The sequence below is a fragment of the Denticeps clupeoides genome, chromosome 2, assembly GCF_900700375.1.
Source record: "Denticeps clupeoides chromosome 2, fDenClu1.1, whole genome shotgun sequence".
NCBI classification, from domain to species: domain Eukaryota; kingdom Metazoa; phylum Chordata; class Actinopteri; order Clupeiformes; family Denticipitidae; genus Denticeps; species Denticeps clupeoides.
Window position 1 is genome coordinate 13862107 of NC_041708.1, and position 19826 is coordinate 13881932.

The window sequence follows — 19826 nt, forward strand, 5'->3', positions numbered from 1 at the left end:
CCTTCCTCCTCATCAAACACGCGTTTCAGGTGCTGGATCATTGCCGTGGTGCTGTCTCCGCCATGTATCTGTCCTCTACCTCCGCTCTGTCTTTTTTTTATTTTTGCTCCGCACTGTCTATGAGGCGCCAAACTCTGCTAGCATCTGTGCGCGAGAGAGAACGAGTGTGTTCACTCCGCGCTCAAATAAAGTTTTTTTTTTTTTTTTTTCTTAAATAATCAAACGTCTCCGCGTCGCGCGAATTAACGAATCAATTAGGAAATTCGTTGCCAACTCTTTTAGTAATCGATTTTTAACGATTTAATCGATTCGTTGTTGCAGCCCTATTCTTTACCTTCTGTCACGGCAGTGAAATTAGACATTTTGTTTTGAAAATTTACTAGTGGTTACAGGCAAACATCTTGGAAGAGAACAATACAATTTTTCTGCTCATTATAGCAATTCAAAGCATCCAGGTTTACAAGACCTTACCTTTTTTTATTTGAAATAATCACATGACCATATAGAAAATGTACGGCATGCATTCATTGATATCAAGGCATTGATAATCATAATCTAATCGAATTGTGAGACCAGTGAAAGTTCATACCTCTAATACACGGTCATGTTGATTTTAAAAATAAGCTCCTTTCTCAGTCCCTTGCCTTTAGAAAAGGATATGCCATCTCAGTGATGAAACTTCACTTTTTGTATTAATATTATAGTTTATGGAGTCACACAAGGTCACCTTCAGCCGGTACTAGTGTTTGTTCTACTGTATTTTTTTTCCTTCCTGTTTGTAACCATTTAAGCTACTTACGAAAGGTCAGTTTGCTGATCAATGCAGGAGAGCTGTGGTAATTATGGTCATGTTCACGACTGGTTTTCGTTCTGCAGAAGTGGGAAGTATGTCTATAAGCCCATCATGAACAAGACATGCTGTCCACAGTACACCATCAGGTAAACAGGCATGCAGTGCCATCCTGAGCTTGAATATCAACACAGTTTGGTTTTCGATCTGAACCTTAAATGAATGTAGATTTATTCATGTTTGTTTTACGTATGTACATTCTCGAAGGTGTCACGTCTTAAACTTCCAGCCATCAAAGACCCATAAGAAGATCATGAAGAAGATGACAAAGTTTCTGTCCAAAGGAGAAATGCCTGATGATGACGGTGAGGAAAAGGTTTCAACTGTTTTAATATGCACCAATCCTAGACCAATTTCGGCTACTGTTATTAGATTCCTGTGTTTCTTGGAAACCTCTCAATGAATGTGGCAAATATGCTACTCACAATAAGTTAGGGATATTGTCTGAGATTTAGTGGATGTCATTTGTGTTTGTTTCACTTCAGACATTTTTGGGATAGGAAGGCAATTGTATTGGGGTTATAGACACACCTCATTGTGTGTTTTCCATGTGATAGTGTCATTGTGTACAGGTGTGCCTTATATTGGGACAAATACCAAGAGACAACCTTTCTCAATCTGGTATTGTCAGTAAACCATTCCAAGTTCATCATTCAAACAGCTATGAAAACACGGCGTCACATAAGTTAAGCAACATCACCTGGCCATGGTGCACCTTCGGGTCGATGGCAGGTAGTCAGATGTTGTTCGTGGTCTTGGTGTGTCTCAAAGTGTCATCAGCAGACTTGCATCAAGACACAGAACTACTGGCAGAGTTCATGACAGACCCAGGAGTGGAGCCCCATGACTGACAGAGCACAATGATGACCAGTACCTAAGGACCTATGCACTCAGACATTGTTATGCAACTGCCACACAGCTGCAGGCCCGTTTATGAGATGCCTGTTTATGACAAGCGACTCCACTCTTCTCTTACATTTTATCAAAGGGAACTTTTACATATCATATTTCATTAAAATTCAGAGCATACAGGAAAAGCACTCAATATCCCTAACTTATTGTGAGTAGTGTATATGAGAAATGTACAATTATGTGTCATAAATAAATATAACTAAATAAATGTACACATCATGATTCTGGACTATTTTCAGACAGTTCCTCAATGTTTCAACCTCTATGACCAACGTGCATTGGATATATTTTAGAAATGAGTGGTGGCATGACACTCCAATTTACTAATCAGTTCATAAATTTTTGATAAATATTTTTTGCAGTCGGGGCTAAATGTTTTGAGTGACACAAATACTGTTTTTCACAAAGTTTGCTCCTTCAGTGTTGGCATGGCTCTCAATCATGCTGGAAAAGGCATTATTCTTCACCAAACTGTTCTTGAATGGTTGGAAGAATTTGCTGTACTTTGGTTAGGGGTGTTGAAATGAATTGTATAATCAATGCATTGTGTTGTCATTGAGAAACACTGCAGCCCAGCACACGGTGCTCACAACAAAATGTGTCCTTTACTTCTAACACATCACCCTTAGTGATAGAAGTAGCCTAGTGGGTAACACACTTGCCTATGAACCAGAAGACCCAGGTTCAAATCCCACTTACTACCATTGTTTCCCTGAGCAAGACTCTTAACCCTAAGTTGCTCCGGGGGGACTGTCCCTGCAACTACTGATTGTAAGTTGCTCTGAATTAGGGCTTAATCGATTATTCGAATAACTCAAATGATTCGATTACAAAAAATATTTCAGGAAAATTATTTGCCTCAAGGCTTTGTTTAATTCATCACCAAAGTCCATCTATTATCGTATCACTCCTGCGGAGCTACGCAGTGCAGAGCTGCGCAGCACCGGTATCATTGTTCTACACATACTGTTTTAACTGACGTGCATTTCAAAGATTTAAGGAGGCGCTATTTATTGGCGGAAAATGAAGATACCGGTGTGCGTAAAAGGCATAAAGGCATGAAGCGTGGGACCATTCTACGCTGCGTAAGGTGGACAACATAGTGCGGGGTATACACTGTAAAACGGACCCGGCTTACCATAAAAGTACTTCGTCAAAACTACAGCACCTTAACCGAAAGCTTCTACAAGGTATTGTAATTGCTGTCTGAGTGTACAAAAATATTGTATTACATGACTTGTAATTATGTGTTATGAGTTGATAGTGACGAGGCATGATATAGCATGATATCATGTAATTCATCCCTCCCTCCCGCGCCAAACACACACACACACACACACACACACACACACACACACACAAAACTCAACTCAGTCTCTCTATTTTGCACATAACATTGCACAAAGACAATCATTCCACCTAACAACCTCATCTGAATACAACTGGAAACTTAACTGTATTGTTTAAGTTGGATTATTAGTAAAACTTGAATTGTTTATTTATATTTTCTTTTTACTCTTTTGTACCTTTTTTCTCTTTATTCTCAGATGGGCTATAGCAGGGGGTACACCCCTTTTTTCTTTTATAAATTAAAATAAAACTAAGGACAAATAGGCTAACCTATGTTTCTTTTTTTTTCCATGTACATCATGAATGTTTCACAGAGAGATAGATTAAATGGGTTTAGTTCGGGAGCCAGTAACCCAAAAGTTTTAAGCTTTGATATAATAAAAGTATTGAGTTTAAATAAAAGAAAATTTGTGAGGAATAACAGCCAATTGCTTGCTCATTTTAAGAGGATTTTCATGTTGCATAACACGCTATTGAGTTGTTCATTATGAGGTTACTTTGTGATTTTCTGGAAGAAGCATAAACATTTTTGTTAAAAAATGCTAGTAGTGACTGTGCAGCCTGATCAAAGTACAGTGCAACTTTGGGTTGGAGTTTCATGCTGCATGACATGGTACTCTGCATCCTTGTTCTCGCACTGTGCTCATTGAAATTTGTTGAACTTTGACCTCTGCGTGCTGTGGCATATTTACGACCCATAGAACCAAAGCATGCTAGTGTTCTTTCTGACACTTTGAAACACACACACACACACACACACACACAGGAGGTGGGAATGGAGGAGAAGCTCATCCTAACAGTCTCTGAGTAGCCAGAGATCTACAACACAATATTATTATAGTTTTACCAGGAGTTTAGAAAGCCACGCATAATCCTTTACGCTGAGCCCAGCCTCAAGTGCAGCACTGCTGCATTCAGTCTAAAAGCGGCTTGAGATTTTCTACAATGAGCAAGAAAATGGTTTGCATCCCCTCTGCACTCCCCTGACACCATAGACATCTGAACCAGGCATTTTTCTGGTGTTTGTTGCTTCAGGTTGTAATGTGTTTGGTTTGTGTAGTGGAGGAAACACTTGTGAAGCATGAGAAAGGTGTGCATTTACAGGAGAACTACCAATATATATATATATATATATATATACACACACACACACACACACACGACTGTTATAAGGTGAGGATGGAATGCTGAGCTTTTCTGCTCATTGTAGCAAATCAAAGCATCCACACTGGTGCATTTATATTGAGGTAATGATAATCGTAATCGAATCGTGGGCAAAGTGAATGTTTGCACCTCTAGTTTTGGTACCATTCTTTATTCATGGCTGTGTTCTTAGGCAAAATTGTGAGTGAGCCCACTACATTGCATGAGAAGCAGCCCCACACATGAATGGTCTAGGATGCTTTATTGTTGGCATGAGACAGGACTCATGGTAGTACTCACCTTTTCTTCTTTGGACAATCAGAAAGGACTTCACAAAGGAAGAACAATGATTTCAAGCATAACCCTTCTTTTAAAGCATCCAGTCTGCTATTCTAACTCAATCAGCATCACAGACTGATCTCCAGCCTTGTGCTTGACAACATTCTAACTTGTGTTAACGAGAGGATCACTGAAATGAACTCAGCAGGTCCTTCTGTGTCAGGGCTGATTTGAAGTAGGGATAGATACTGGAAAGTAAAAAGGCAAAAATCTAACAGAAATGTTGAAGGAAAATTAATATATAAATAATAATATATTACTTAAAATACAATTAATATTGTATTTTAGAACAGTGTCTGCTCTTGGACAGATGTATTTGACTATGCCAATGCATGGATAAATTTGATGAAAGTGTACTTAAAGGTCATAAAAATTCTTACATTATGGCTTTCTTAAACCTGTAGATGCACTGTTAAGTAAATTTCCGTTTCTCCAGTACCTGTAAGAATATTGTTAAGGAATGAGTTCGATGGGCACTAACGACAATTTAACAATACCTATCACTTGTACCAAGGGCTTATCAGGTGACTGCAGTTTCTCTACCTGCTTTTATACACAGAAAACATTGAAGCTTTCAGTACAATGACACACTAAAATGCTACTCCATTTACAGACTTTAGTTTCATAAATTTAAAGAAGCATACGCAAGCATAAGATGCATATAACTTACCATAATCATTTTTGTTCCTCAGGACAGCCCATGGACTCTCACTGTGAGGAGTCTGTACCCCTACGGGACTCCCCCAACTTGCAAAAATCTGAGTTGGAGGCATCAATCAGTTCTGAGATCCCAAAGGATGAAACTGAGACTGTGGGTGAGATTCCAGAAAGCACAAGACAGGAAGTGGTCTCTCCTTCACCAACCAAGCCCACACACAGTACCCCTAAACCTGGTAATACATTATTAATCATTATTAAAAATTTAAAGATGTAATTCAAATACTTGTGGGTTTAATCAAAAACTGTTATGTATTTTCTAGGAGCTATGCACATGCCCAGTAATGCTAGATGGTTGCATTTTGTGTGGGGCTGGACACTATGAAATTATATCTTCAGATCGATCAGAACCCGAAAAGGACAGCAATAAAATTCACACAATTTTATTTGGAGTTTGATGTAACCGAGAGCCAGCAGGGGGTGCAAAGGAGCTGAGATTTACTCAGATGCAATACGTTTTCAGAATTTGTTTCATTTCAGGAGCAACCATGTCCTTGAATTTTGGTTCATTTTCAAGCAGCAGTGCTTGATTTAGGGTTCTTTTATCTGAAGAGCACAGAGCCTGAGGAGTCAACATGTCTCAGCAAAGAAAGTGCAAGAGAAGCTGTAGAGAACCTGTTCCCAGGCCATTATACATACAGTGCTTCAGTGAACAGGACTCCTACAGTCATGGAAACCTTAAAGTCATGGAATTTGAAAAGATAATTTTCCAGCCCATTCAAAAGTTTTGGAATACGAAATAAACATAAAGTCATGTAAAAAGCCATTGACGTCCCCTAATAGCTGGTTGTACCCAACATTGTGATTGGTGAATACTGTTCATGATGTCATTCCCGTGAATGCCTGCTCACTCCTATAGGCTGCTCTTCTCCTCACCCTGCCTCTCTTTTCTCATCATTATCATTTAAAGCGACACACACCAAAATGATGGGGGAATTGTCATTGTGAAGGTACCACTGAGTTGTACCTTTTGTCATGTTTAATAAGGGCTGTGTGTGTTTTGTGCGTAGTTTCTCTCTCTGTGTGTGTGTGTGTGTGTGTGTATGTATGCCTGTGTGCATGCATGTGTTCAAGCTGCCTCTGAGCTGCAGTGAAGTGTGTGTTATAAAGTGCTAACTACTGAACTGGGAAAATGGGCTTCCACAGGAACTCATCTGTCAGAAAAGATGTACAATTGACTGTGTGTGTGCACGCATTTGTCTGTGTTCTCATGACCTTTCGGTTGTATTTATCGGCTCCATTCACTCCCTCCAGCAGAAGGGAACGGGAAAACTGAATAAGGGCTGTGTGTGACAATTTGCTGTTTGTAACAAGTTACAATACTCCACAATGTTTGGAGTTAGCAAATGTGAGCAAATTGACAGTTTTTTTTGTTTTCTGCATCTAAAACCAAAAGTGTCCAGCAACCAGCGGATTACTGACAGATTATTTTCATTTTATTTGGTCTGCAGTATTTTTAAGACCTTTTAGCTTTATGGATTACTAGTCATTGTTAATGATTTTTAAGGTCTAAGATTTTTTTTAAAGATCTGCGGAAACTCTGCCAGTGCTTTCACCCAAAATGAATGGCTTGCACTGCAAGTAGGCATGGCTTTGCGCATGTGACGTGACTGTCATTTTCACGAGGAGTGGGTTCTGTGGTAGGCCTATATAATCAAAATATCTCCTGTTGGCCAAATTTATATTGCATACGTTCTGTTTCAGTCTGGTGATATTCAAATTGTAATAAAAATCGTAAATTGTGATAAAAAAATTTCAGTATGGGAAAGTATATCATGGCAATTTTTGCCATATTGCATAGCTTTAGTGATTTTATTACCATGATTGTCAGATTCAGGGTGAGCTCTAGTGGGGTTTCGACGGTCACCAGTCACAACCAGAGGTCAGAGACATCTGTTCCCGGGTCACCATTTTTCCACAGTAAATAAAGCTGTGAGCTCTGCTCTGTGTCAGTGTGTTTGAGACAGAGAGAGGGAGATTGATGGCATGCCTTGGCTTCCTTGTTTCCTCTCTGGTGCTCTCCCGCCAATTCTCTGAAGTGATGGCAGGCAAGCGAGTGCTGCTTGGCGGCAGTTGGCCCAGTGGCAGGCAGGAAACAACCTCTCACTTCACTATTGCTCCAAACAGGATGTCAGCATGTAAACTGTTGACATAGGATGCCCGGAGAAGTGAAAGGGACTGGTGCTGGGCCAGCGGAGAAGATTATGTGTGTATGTGTGTGTGCACACGCACACACTTACAGTATCTTAGAAGGCCAGTTCCGTCCTTCTGTCTGTCAGTGAAAGGGTAGCTCTTCAGGCCTTCCCCACTGTCCTCCTCATCCTACTGAGTTTCCTTCCGCCACTTTTTCAGTCCCCTCTGATCTGTAGCCGTGAGTACTACATAAACCTTCTATTTTTGTGTGTGGTGTGTGTGCGCGCACTTATGTAAGAGTACGGCTGTTGATTCACAGTTTGTCTTGGTTCCATGCAGACCACTGCAAATGAAAGTGAAGTGCCACTGTGCACACGGTGAGACACAACGAAATGTCTTCTCTGCATTTAACCTTGGTGAGCAGTCATGAAAGGTACCTAGGGAGCAGTGTGTGGGGACGGTACCTTTTTTTTTTTTTTTTTTTTTTTTTCATTTTATAATTTTTTTCCATGAGGTGTAGAAGCTTTCAGAGACTGCGATTATTAAAGAAACCAAAGGGTTGTGTGACTGCTTTTTACTGCACCCAGGGATAGTCAGGAACATGGTTTGACATGCATTAGTGAACTTGGGACACCGGGATGCATACAATTTGGAGAATTACACCACCCTATTGTTTACAGAAGGTATGAAGCTTTCAAACTACTAACAGCTTCAAACCTCATTTTAAACTTCAGTTGTTTGGTATAGCTGTGGATTGAAAAAAAACGACCAGGCGAGAGTTGTTATTTATTTATTGTTTGCTTGTACACATACACACTAGCGAGTAAAGAAACAAACCCATAGTGGGAGGGTTGCCGGTTCAAATCCCCAAAGAGCCACTGTGCCACTGAGGTGCCACTGAGCAAAGCACAGTCCCCACACACTGCTCGCCAGGCGCCTTTTATGGCTGCCCACTGCTCACCAAGGGTGAAAAGCAGAAGATGCATTTAGTTGTGTGCACCGTGTGCTGTGCTGTGTTTCACATTGACAATCACTTTACTTTCACTTTACACGCACATTTGGAAAACAGAGCGGGTCGCTCCCAGTTGACCACCATCTTGCTGAAACTTCTTCAGCTGGAGCTCCTAAACAGAGGGGATGCCTTATATATATTGTTAAGAGGTAGACCTGCCAGGCATAGGCAGAGGGACTTGTTCTTACACCCTCTCTACTGTCCCCCGTTGTCAGGCATGGGAGCTGACCCGAGCAGGCCACAGTGTCGGAAGGCGAAAGATGTCCGTAAGGAACGTCGGATGCAGAAGGAGCAGATGCTCCAGCAGGAGGCTGGAGAATCCAGCACATCAAAACCCGCCTTCCGAGTGCAATCCGTTCCCAACCAGCTCAAATCTCTGGATGATTTTGTTGCCGATACCCTCCATGGTGACGCTCTTCATCGTCTTGAGGTGAGACCATTCAGGGCATTGGTTCTTTATGCCGTAAAGCATTTGCTTGTCCTTTGCATACAAGTACCAAAATCAGGCCCATTTACAAATTTGAAATAGATCTAAAGACCCCAAAGAGACAGTTACAAAATTAGTGTAATTATTTCACAGTTGGACAATTTACTGCAGATTTATCAAATTTTCTGATTATTATCTGATTTTCAGATCTTTTGACTTGCATCCTCCCTGTCCTCTCAAAATTTGGATTAGATTAACAATCAGAGTAAAAAATAACTGCATTTCTCACTCGTGATATCTCTGGATCTTGGAAACAGAAGGTCATTGAAGATCATTGCATTATTCTCAGAATGAAAACGATAAAAGAATAAATATGTATTTAAATATAGTAATGTTAATTGATTGATTTAAAGCATACTCATGGACAACTGCTTAGCTCGTTATTTTAACAATCCATATTCCACAGGGTCTTATTGAAGTTTCCTTACTAATCTGATCAGTGTTGTGCAGTGTCTCTTTTTTTTCCACTTTGCATTACTGTGATGTCACCATTAGTGAACAGGCTAATGGCTCATCTTCCAGTTTACTAATAGACCCCTAAGCTGATCAGATATACTGTGATCACTTTTGAGGTCTCACTTCAATATATGCACTTAAAAAGAGCCTCTTCCACACAGACAGGACTGATTACGTCTGTAATCGAGAGAGTAATCTTCTTGGGGAGATTTAACCAGTCCGAGACAAATGAGACATACTGTACAAAAGCTCCTCTTTGATGTTTGGCTGTATGTGGTTCAGCCAAATCACACCTGCTTTAAATGTGCTGAATAATTTTCCCTGCTACTCAAATGCTCGTGTGTGGAGGATGTTTGTCTTAATTATTATTTTTAAAAATTAAACAAATTTTGAACAAACCTGAGAGGACAGAGCACAATGTGATGAGCTTCAATAAGCGGCCAGCATGGGGCAGTGTGACCCTGCAGTAAAATTTCTGTGCTCCCGCATGGCCTTTTTATTTTTGTGTGCACAACAATGTCTAGAATGTTTTGTTAAGCCTGAACCTCATGGAGATGTTTTCTCCAAAACTATTCCAAATATGCTCTCGAATTTTGTTGAATTGTCTTTTTGAATTCAGCAACCAAGCAACTAATCTGAGCGAAATCCTGTCATAATGCTAGATCATGGCTCAAACATTGTTCTAATTGACCACCGAAATTCTTCTAGAGTTACGCTGTTAACTTCCACGCTGGCTCCAACAACTTTTGTTTTCTTGGGTTTGGACAGTGTCAAAAGCTTGGGGCAAACTAAAACAAACATGGTTTTGAATTACCGCTATGAGTCAATTTTCAGAGGACTTGAGAGGATGCCTGTCCAAGAAAACCAAACAAATTTTAGAAAATTTTGTATTTCTCATGGGCCGTTGCACCGGTAGTTCCTAGTCTGCTTATTGTTGCTGACTGGGAGAAAAGGGTTTGTGATTCTTGTGTTCTGTAATAGGTGTATGATTCCCCAGAGTGTTTTCATCAGAAGAGCTACTGCTTTTGTTTTTAACCCTTCTTCTGCTGCTCCTCTTTTGAAGGTGAGACTAGTGCGCTCCAGCCCCCCCAGTTCACAGTTCAAAGCCTCTTTCGACGCCTCTTACCAGGTGTACAAACTCTACCAGATGGCCATTCACGAGGACCCTCCAGACAAGCCCAGCGAGAGTCAGGTCAGGGTCCAGGGGTCAATTGTTGGCGCTTTGGTGGGTTTCAGCGACGGAGTGAGGTTGAGGGAGGGATGGATGGACGTCCTGTAAGCTCCTTCAGCTCCAGTGCTCATTGGAAAGAATATATACCTGCCACAATGAGAGGGTGTAGCACATAAAAGAAACCATGAGCATAAGGCTGAGAGGTTGTAGGAAATCTCTTGGAAAGTTTACTTTTACTTCCAGTAGTATAAAATATTAAATGGATCGAATGAGAGATCAGGTCAGAAGACATAAAGAGTGAGGGGGAAATAGCAAGATGGTGTGTGTGGAGAGTAAAGAAAATGGGGCGTGTGTTTATAAAAGAGCAAAATGCGTCCCGAGGGTGGCAGGTATGGGACGTGCTGAAAGAGGAATATAGGAAATGAGTAAAATGCTCCCAGACGCACATACTAGACACTGTGTTTCTACAGGTGCTGCGGCCATAACTCTTCTATTGCCACGGCAGTCTCTGCTGTCCCACTCTCAAACACACTTCTTACCCACACATTGCGATCATGTCGTGAAGTTTTGTTTTATTTTTTTCCCCCTCCACTCGTCATATGAGGCACCCGCATGTGCATCTGATCTTCACCACACCACTTCATCCATTAGCTGTGCCTTAGTCACATGATTCCTACAAGGACTAGTTTGGTCTGTGTGTACCATGTCCATAAATCTCAGCTGTAGTTTCTGACAAGCTGTCAGTTATCAATAGGCCTTTAGTTTAGGTGTGTGGAGATTATGTGCAATAAATGAATTTGGGTGTGCCTTTGTATCATATAGCCTGAGGCACACAGCTAGCTCTCAACAGCAGTTGGGTCTGAGGTGTTAAGCTTCACAGTGTAGCGAGATGGTGTGCTTCATTCCGTGTACTTGAATTGAAGCGTTGAGTTTTTCTAGTGTCTTCAGTTCCTTTTTGCATGTGAATCAGAACTTGCAAGTTTTGCAAGTTTCCTGGGTCAATGCAGTCTACGTGTTTCTTGCGTCGGATGGCTAAAGTTGTATCATCCTTCATAAATGAACAAATCTGGAGGAGTTACTCAGGCCTGGTTTTAAATTCCCACATCATCTGCATCTCCAAACAGTGTTAGCTAAACTTGTATGGCGCACCAGCCTCACCTTCAGGATTGTTCTTCCCTATCCTTTCTTAGCGGCACCAAAATCACACACTTTAAAGTTCCTCAATTCACTCTGATTTCATTTGAACAGTGAAGTAGAGACAAAAGGACTGTGATTCTTCAGGCATGTATTAATGTATGTAAAATACTAATAATGATAAAATACTAATACTGCTGTTTAAATTGTAATGTCCATTCCTGATACATAATTTTTATTTATTATTTTATTTAAATGTCTCCTCCCAGTGACTACGTTTTATTACGTTTGATTACTTATATTCTGCCTTCCTCTTTTCTTATCTGGTCTTCTTCTAATTGTATTCTAATTTATTTTCCCATTACATATTGCTACTTTGTGCTCCCTGACTTTTTCATTACTCCAATCCCTTCTCCCTGAAGGTGAGACTTGTGCCAGTCAACTTCGACGACCCCCAGTTTGCAACTTCCTATGAGCAGTCGTCGAAGCTGTATGCTCTTTACCAGATGGCTATTCATGGCGATTCTCCATTTGAATGCGGTGAGAGTGAGGTATGGTAAGCAACTCTGTGTGAAACTAACTGCACTGGAATATTCCAGCAGAGGTCCACTGGTCCTCCAGTTGCGATGCAGTCACAAGAATGCCCATATGGCCAATCAAAACTCTTTAATGCACATCATGAATAGAGTTAATGGCCAGCCTCTCTCACCTCCTCACTGCCCAACTTGTCCAATTAATGCTTTACTTCAAGTCTGTGAGTGTTTTGAGGGAAATGTTTCCATTATAGTCCTAGAATTTACATCGTTCTTGTATTGAATGTTCACGGTATACACCATTGCCTGTGCATATGAGTCAGAAAGGTTGGACATAAGTAGTAGGACATAAACTGTGCAGCAGTATTATTAGTGATCACAGTGATGTAATATTTTGTCATTATGGATCATGCAAAAGCATGCCGAACACACCAGGGCTGCAACTATTGAATATTTTTGGAATCGAGTAGTCTGTCAAGTTTTTTTTCATCGATTAATAGAGTAATTGGATAACTGATACTTTGTTTTTAAACAACTATCAATTGTGTGTTATGCAACATGAAAATCCTCTTAAAATGAGCAAGCAATTGGCTGTTATTCCTCACGAAAAAAGTTTTTTTTTTAATTCAAACTCAATACTTTTCTGTGAAACAATCATGATGTACATGAAAAACTATGAAACATAGGTTAGCCTATTTGTCCCTAGTTTTATTTTAATAAAAAAAAAGAAAAAGGGATGTATCCCCTGCTATAGCCCATCTGAGAATAAAGAGGGAAAAAAAAGTATAAAGGTACAAAATAGTGAAAAAGAAAATATAAATCAACAATTCAAGTATTTCTAATAATCCAACTTAAACAATACAGTTCATTTTCCAGTTGTATCCAGATGAGGTAGGTAGGGAGAATGTTTGTCTTTGTGCCTCGTCACTATCGACTCATAACACAAATAATTACAAATAATGTATGTTCTAAGAAACGCTAATGTTCATATCAGTTAGATACCTTGTAGAAGCTCAGAGTCCGCTTGCAGAAGTGCGGTTAAGGTGCTGTAGCATTGACGAAGAACTACTATGGTAAGCCAGGTCCGTTTTACAGTGTACACACTGCACTACGTTGTCTACCTTACGCAGCGTAAAATGGTCCCACACTTTAGACATTTTATGCCTTTTACGCACATAGGTATCTTAATTTTCCGTCAATAAATCGCGCCTCCTTAAATCTTTGAAATGCCCTTCAGTTAAAACAATTTTGTGAGATTATTCAACATTAATACGACTTCCCTAAGCTTGTCTATGGTCTTGCAGTGGCTAGAAATGCACTGTCTAGTAAAACAGATTTACAAGCAGTGAAAGGACTGGTTTTGTAGAAGTTTGAACCCGACTTGACCAAACTTGACCACAACTAAAAGGATTAAAATTGAGCCCAAACCTGGCCCGAACTGAAACACTTCCAGACAGTGCTCTTGCTTTTTACATTTACTTGAAAGCTTTGTGTGTCTCTCATGTAAACTTTGGGTCCTCCAGGTAGCCGGGAGAAGCCTTGCCCATTACAATGCCTGTTGAAAATTTTAATTGCAGTATCGATACCAGTGCTAATTGGTATCAAAGTCAATACTACATTTTAATAAGTCCCCAAATGAATACAGGTATGTGTTCATATGTGCATGCACCAGGTGAAATGTCCTTTTAAAAGTAATCAGTTACACTGCTGACAACCTGTTATTAGGTAAGGTTTTCACACGGACATAATGTTTGTGTGTTTCTGTTTTGTAATGTATGTTCCTGTACAGTAATTGTGGTGTGTGTTGTATTTCCTGAAAGAAAATCTTATTAAAACACAGATGTGCCATGTGAGTCTCTTGTCCCAGAAAGGGATGAACTGTTTTTGGCATGCATCCCAAGCCTCACACATTGGTTTAAAGAGCCCTGTCATAAAATATGGGAGGTTTTCTTCATGTGCCACTTATATGTGTACTGCCAGCAAATACTGAAGGAGGAAAAAAATCTATAGAAACCGAATGAGAATTGCTGGTGTCTTCCTCGTGTAAGTCGCTTTGAATAAAAGCGTCTGCAAAGTAAAGTAAAGGAGATTCAGAAAGTGGGATTGTGGAGAGTTGGAGATATTAAAACAGGCTGCCGGGCTTCAGGACTTTCTCACTAACCTGTAAAGGGCCTTTTGTCCCCCAGGGTTAGAGAAATGTCTTCCCCTGCCAAGCACAAAGCTGCCAACTAAAAAGTTCTCCAGCTCGTAAAACAGGCAAATTAATAAATAATAAAAAGCCGTCACAGCCAGATTCATTTTCAGTGCCATAACTGAACAGAATTATCATTGAGTGATGTGTGAATGAGGGAGGGTGTATATGGTTCCTCCAAACATTACTTTAAGTTTTATGGTGTAGTTGGTGCAGACATTGATTTTTGTTGGCATTCCCTTCACTCTTGCCTAACTCCTTTAGCGATGAATGGGGTTGCCAGGTTAGGCACAATGACACAAATACTGTTTTTTCACGAAAAGACTGCTTCAGTCTTGTAAAACCTTTTTGTCAGTTTCTGTGGTGTACAATTACCAGCCAAATCCTGACTGATGCCGTCCCATTCATTTATAATGAATCAGTGCTTTGAGTCAAAATTTGTTTTTATTTGTCCACCCGCTTTATGAGGATTGACCACAAATTCTCAATTGAATTAAATGTGCCCCATTATGAAAAATTCAGATTATTTATTTTATTTTCAGATTATTTTACCAATACTAGTTCCCCTAGCCTGTCTGTAGTCCTGCAGTGACTAGAAATTGCGATATTTATAAATGTAAATCATTGCCCCTGGACCCTGGATGTTTTACTTCTGAACCAAATTAAACATGGGTTGTGTGTGCAATAAATTGATTCCCCATACAGAAAAAACATACAAATTGACCAATTACCAATTAAACATAAAAAAATAAATAGAAGGTTTAACAAATCATGACACATTATTCTATAAATAATTACATAAAACCAACAATATGAACACATACAGTACAACAAATATAACTCTCAATAACATAATAGAAACTAAACTTCCATACTTGAAACAAATAAAACATGCACTTGGTGAATAAAGGCTAACGATTATCACGTATGATAGTGCCAAAATAAAGCTCTCACTCAATTAGAAACACTCCCCCTTCATTGCTACCAATCTCATCTGCTCCTAAATTGGCAATATCCTTTATGTTGAAAATGAATTTGGTCCTAAACCAAATTTATTCACTTTTCCCAACTTTTACCTCCAGTAAAGTAAGAAAAGCTCTGACCGCACACTTGCACACACACCAAGAGCAGGAGAACCAAGAGACAGGAGATATAAAAAGAAAAGAAAATGTACCCTACATTAAAAATCCCCTAATACTAGAAGTTGCATGTTTGCAAATACCATAACCTGTTACATAAAGAGTGCTGTAGGAGACTCATAAACGCAACTGCCTGATGCGTGTGTTCTTGAAACAACGGTTCGTTGTCAGTTTATAGTTCTTTGTTCTTTATTTTTTTTTAAGTAAACAGTATCCCAAACATTAAAAAGCACATCTCAAGGTATGCTTCCCCATCACCTGGTCCTTAATTCCATTTCCATCTGACCAGGCGCACAAGTCTTTCTTGTCTGGTACCGCCACTGTGACATTGGTCATTCTGTTCCTGCAGGATGATCAGCTGACCCTCCAAGATTTCTTCTTCCTCCCATCCCCTCTGCCTCACGTGACTGAATCCTGGCTTGCAGCAGTTCATTTTCTTACTCTTTCTCTGCAATCTCTGTAGATTTCTTTTTCAGAAGTTCAACCATTTTAGCCCTCTCCTTCTCAGAGGCCTGTAGTCCTTCACTCTCTAGCTTGAGGCTCTACTCTTCTCCATACCTCTTGCCGCCATATTCCATCCATCTTATCATTTGGCATTTCTCACCTTCTGTTCCAGAGTCCTCTGTCCTGATGAGAGTTTGGTCTGGGTTCTCTCCAGTTCCCTTCCCATCCAGTGGAGTAGAGAACTCCTCATTCACCTTAGTCAAACCTTTCAACCGTTTCCTCAGAGCTTCCACCTCTCCATCCCTCTGGCCCATCTCTGTATTCTTCACCTTCTGGAATTTCTCTGCTTTAGTGTACCCTCTGTCTATCTTCTCTGTGCTCTGGGCCAACTCTTGCTGCAGCTCCACCTTCAAGCAATGAGTATTAGCCGATCTGTTGCTCCGCCTCTGAACTCTGCCTCTGATACTAAGTCACGCAGGGACAGGCTCATGGTCCTGAGATTCTGAAACTCCTGCTGAAGTTCCTCTTGCTCCTTGTCTAGTGCCCGTATTACTCTCTCCATCCTTTGGTTGTCTCTCTGCAGTTTCTCCTTGAGTTAATCAAGCAATATTGCAGAAATTCTTTTGACAGTGGGCGTGGACTGACATCCTGATTTTTCACAACATTCTCTGCCAAGAGGTCCATTAACTGTCCTACCAAACATTGGTTTAATGGCAAAGGGTCTATCAGCCACACTCCTGACAACCTCCATGACCTCCAGGACTCTAGGCATATTCATACCAATCAGAATTGTACCTCAAATGGCCATTTATCCATTTTGCCTTGGGATAAAAAAAAGGAACTCCATCGAGCATCATGACTTGAAAACTTGCAAAGCATTGCAGTTGCTCTGTGATTGGATGTAAAACCTGCAGCCACAGAATTACAGCTACTTTTAGCCAGTCCCACACGTGAGTTTTTTTTTTTTTTTTTTTTTTTTTTTTTTTTTTTTCTTGCATTTTTTGACTTGCATGATTGAACTAAAAATACGTCTGTGCTCATTTTTACATCCAATCATAGAGCAGCTTCAAATGCTTCACATGTTAGGTTGATTGAGATAATGTTTTTTTCCGGCTAATTCTCTAGCCGGAAAAGCATAAGAAAGGGAAGATAACACCTATTGCCATTTCTGGAGACCGCAGGATAGTAGACAGGCTAGAGGAACTCATATTAATGTTAAATAATCTCACGAAGTGTAATTTTCATGATTGGGACCTTTTAATACAAACTAGTTTAATACAAACTCAGAAACACTTTACATGCATTTTTTTTTTTTTTTTTTTCTCTCGTTTCTTCATATGTGGTGCTCCCTGGACGGGTGGCACCCTTAGCATTTACCTATGTTGCCTGTGCCACTGCACTCACTTGCTATGGTTCTTAGGTACATTTAAGATCCTAATCCTTACACTAACTCATAACTGCACGAGCCGAAAGAACCGGTGTGTGTGTGTGTGTATACACACACAACCAACAGGGATTTATTAATGCATTTGTACATGGCAAACAGGTAGTGTCTTCCTGCTGCTGCACAGAAACTAATGTCAGCACAGAAGGGGTACATGGAGACTGGCTGTTGGACCTGTGCAGCATGCATTTGAATCGAGCCCATTGCTGAATCTGTGCCAGATTTTGTTCTTTTTTTTTCTCTTTTCACACATGTTCGTGAAACTTCTTGGAAAGATTTACAGAGAGCACCCCTTCTCACTTCTCAGCCAATCCATTTTTACCCCACACACAGACACACGTTCATTCATATGCTTCCACATGTGGTCTTGATTTACAGAGCAGCAGAGCCCTGCACAAAACTATTTACTGATTCTACTAGCCAGTGTGCTAATTACAGGCAGTGACTACACAGGCTGGAGAAAGTAGGAAAAGGATAACTATAGGAAGAGAGTGCTGACTGGAGCTGAAAAAACTCTTGACGTGTAGACAAGCTCCATAACACTACCACCCTGAGAAGAACTAAAATGCATGTCTATAGAGAGACGAAACCTATTTCACTTCGTGAAAAGGTGGGGGGGGGGGGTTGATTCATAAAATGTTCAGCTACAGGTCACTGGAATGACACACATTAAATGGTTCCAGTGGCACCAGTCAAGACAATATTGGGTTCATAGTCCTGTCAAGTCTGACTCTTCTTTGCTCTCCACCCTATTTACTAAATGTAATAAATTTACCCTATTTAATTAATTCTTTTTATGATCAAAACAGATATATTGAACTCAGTGGGCACTGAGCACACACAGATGCACTCATTGTGTTTTTGTTAGTGTAATATCAAAGATGTCCTCAGGACTTACGTAAATTAATAGATTATAAAACCAGTGACATGAGACATTGTTGGGCTTGAGTTTCAAAAATCCAGAATGAGGATGTAGCCTGCATGTGAGCACTGTTAATTTTCAGACTTCTTCCATATAATTTAAAAACACATTACAAATGTGTTCTGCCTGTTCTATCTTATTTTCTTCAAGATACAGGTACAGTACAGGCCAAATGTTTGGACACACCTTCTTATTGAATGTGTTTTCTTTATTTTCATGACCATTTATTTTCACTGAACACATCAAAACTATGAAGATAAACGTTTCACCTGTACTGTATGCATCAAGCATTTATTTATTTGACCTATTTATGTAAATTAGCTATGACCTTATTCTAGCAAATTTGCCCCACATTTAATGTCTATCACTTCGCATAATGCAAATTTGAGTGTCCTGTGTGTGTGTGCAGACATCTAATGATTTTTTTTTTTATGTTCTCTGTTACAGTGAATGCACATGTTTGCACATGGACTTATAATTGACATGGCACTCAGCTTACAGCAGTGAATAAAATTATTGTATTCATGGTTTGTGTACTAGTGAATCAGAACTGATGACTTAATTGATGGTAACATGAAAGCACGTTGTAAGTCGCTCTGGATAAGGGCATCTGCCAAATGCCGTAAATGTAAAAAAAAATAGCTCTCAAGTAATAAAATTGCCAATCAGAACCATGACTCTCCCTTTTAGTTCCTGTTTGTGTCAGAGGTCAAGTGGCAGCCAATAGGTTTGTATGATCGGGGTTTCATTTAGTGCTGTTTTGGGAAAGATTTTAAAGAAGAATAGAAGACAGTAAGAAAGATGGCAAATAAGGAAGCATAAAAACTATATTGAGATGAATGGGGAACTGGGAAAGATTATTGTGTGATCATAATGGTTTAAATAGTATTGAACACCAGTTGCAGTTAATCATGCAGCACAGTTGCAGTTAATCATGCAAATGTGTTGACTGGTTGAAAAATGTAATGGGCTCCATTTTAGTGTGCACTTTTTTGGGAGTAAAAGAACGATGACATGGGAGTGTGAGATACTTTACCATTCATCCAAATGAATGGTAAATGAATTCATTTTCCTGTAATTTCCATTGTTGGAGAGAATGTTGGTGTTTGTTGGTACTTTGTGTGTGTGTGTGTGTGTGTGTGTGTGTGTGTGTGCGCGTGCATGCACGCCAGTAGTCTCAGGTCTGCCAGGCTCCTGGAGATACACATACACACCAGGGAACCTGTGTGGAAAATGTCATCACTACCCCATGGCCCTCTGGGTAATATTACCCAGCAAACCCTAATGTTTCTAACATAGTGTGGTCATTTTGTAAAGCAGAGCGTGAGTCAGGCCAGCAGGGTCTAATCACAGAGCCCAGCTGTTCTGAAGCAAATAAACCTGGAGAAATACTGATGTCAGGTCTGAGTTTAAAGGGTAAAGCAGTTCCCAGATCAGCTCTGTGACTGA

At 40.0% G+C, this 19826-nt stretch overlaps 1 protein-coding gene across 3 annotated transcripts in view; it reads left to right on the forward strand.

The window, feature by feature from the left end:
- ate1 (arginyltransferase 1) overlaps positions 1 to 19826 on the forward strand; it is a 55148-nt gene that overhangs the window by 11762 nt on the left and 23560 nt on the right. The window contains exons 3-8 of one of the 3 annotated variants that reach the window (XM_028969598.1): positions 877 to 939; positions 1058 to 1155; positions 5287 to 5487; positions 8672 to 8886; positions 10463 to 10591; positions 12127 to 12255. In XM_028969598.1, the coding sequence (XP_028825431.1) occupies positions 877 to 939; positions 1058 to 1155; positions 5287 to 5487; positions 8672 to 8886; positions 10463 to 10591; positions 12127 to 12255 (835 nt within the window). The remainder of the gene's footprint in view (positions 1 to 876; positions 940 to 1057; positions 1156 to 5286; positions 5488 to 8671; positions 8887 to 10462; positions 10592 to 12126; positions 12256 to 19826) is intronic. The other 2 variants (XM_028969600.1, XM_028969599.1) reach the window with 2 other exon arrangements.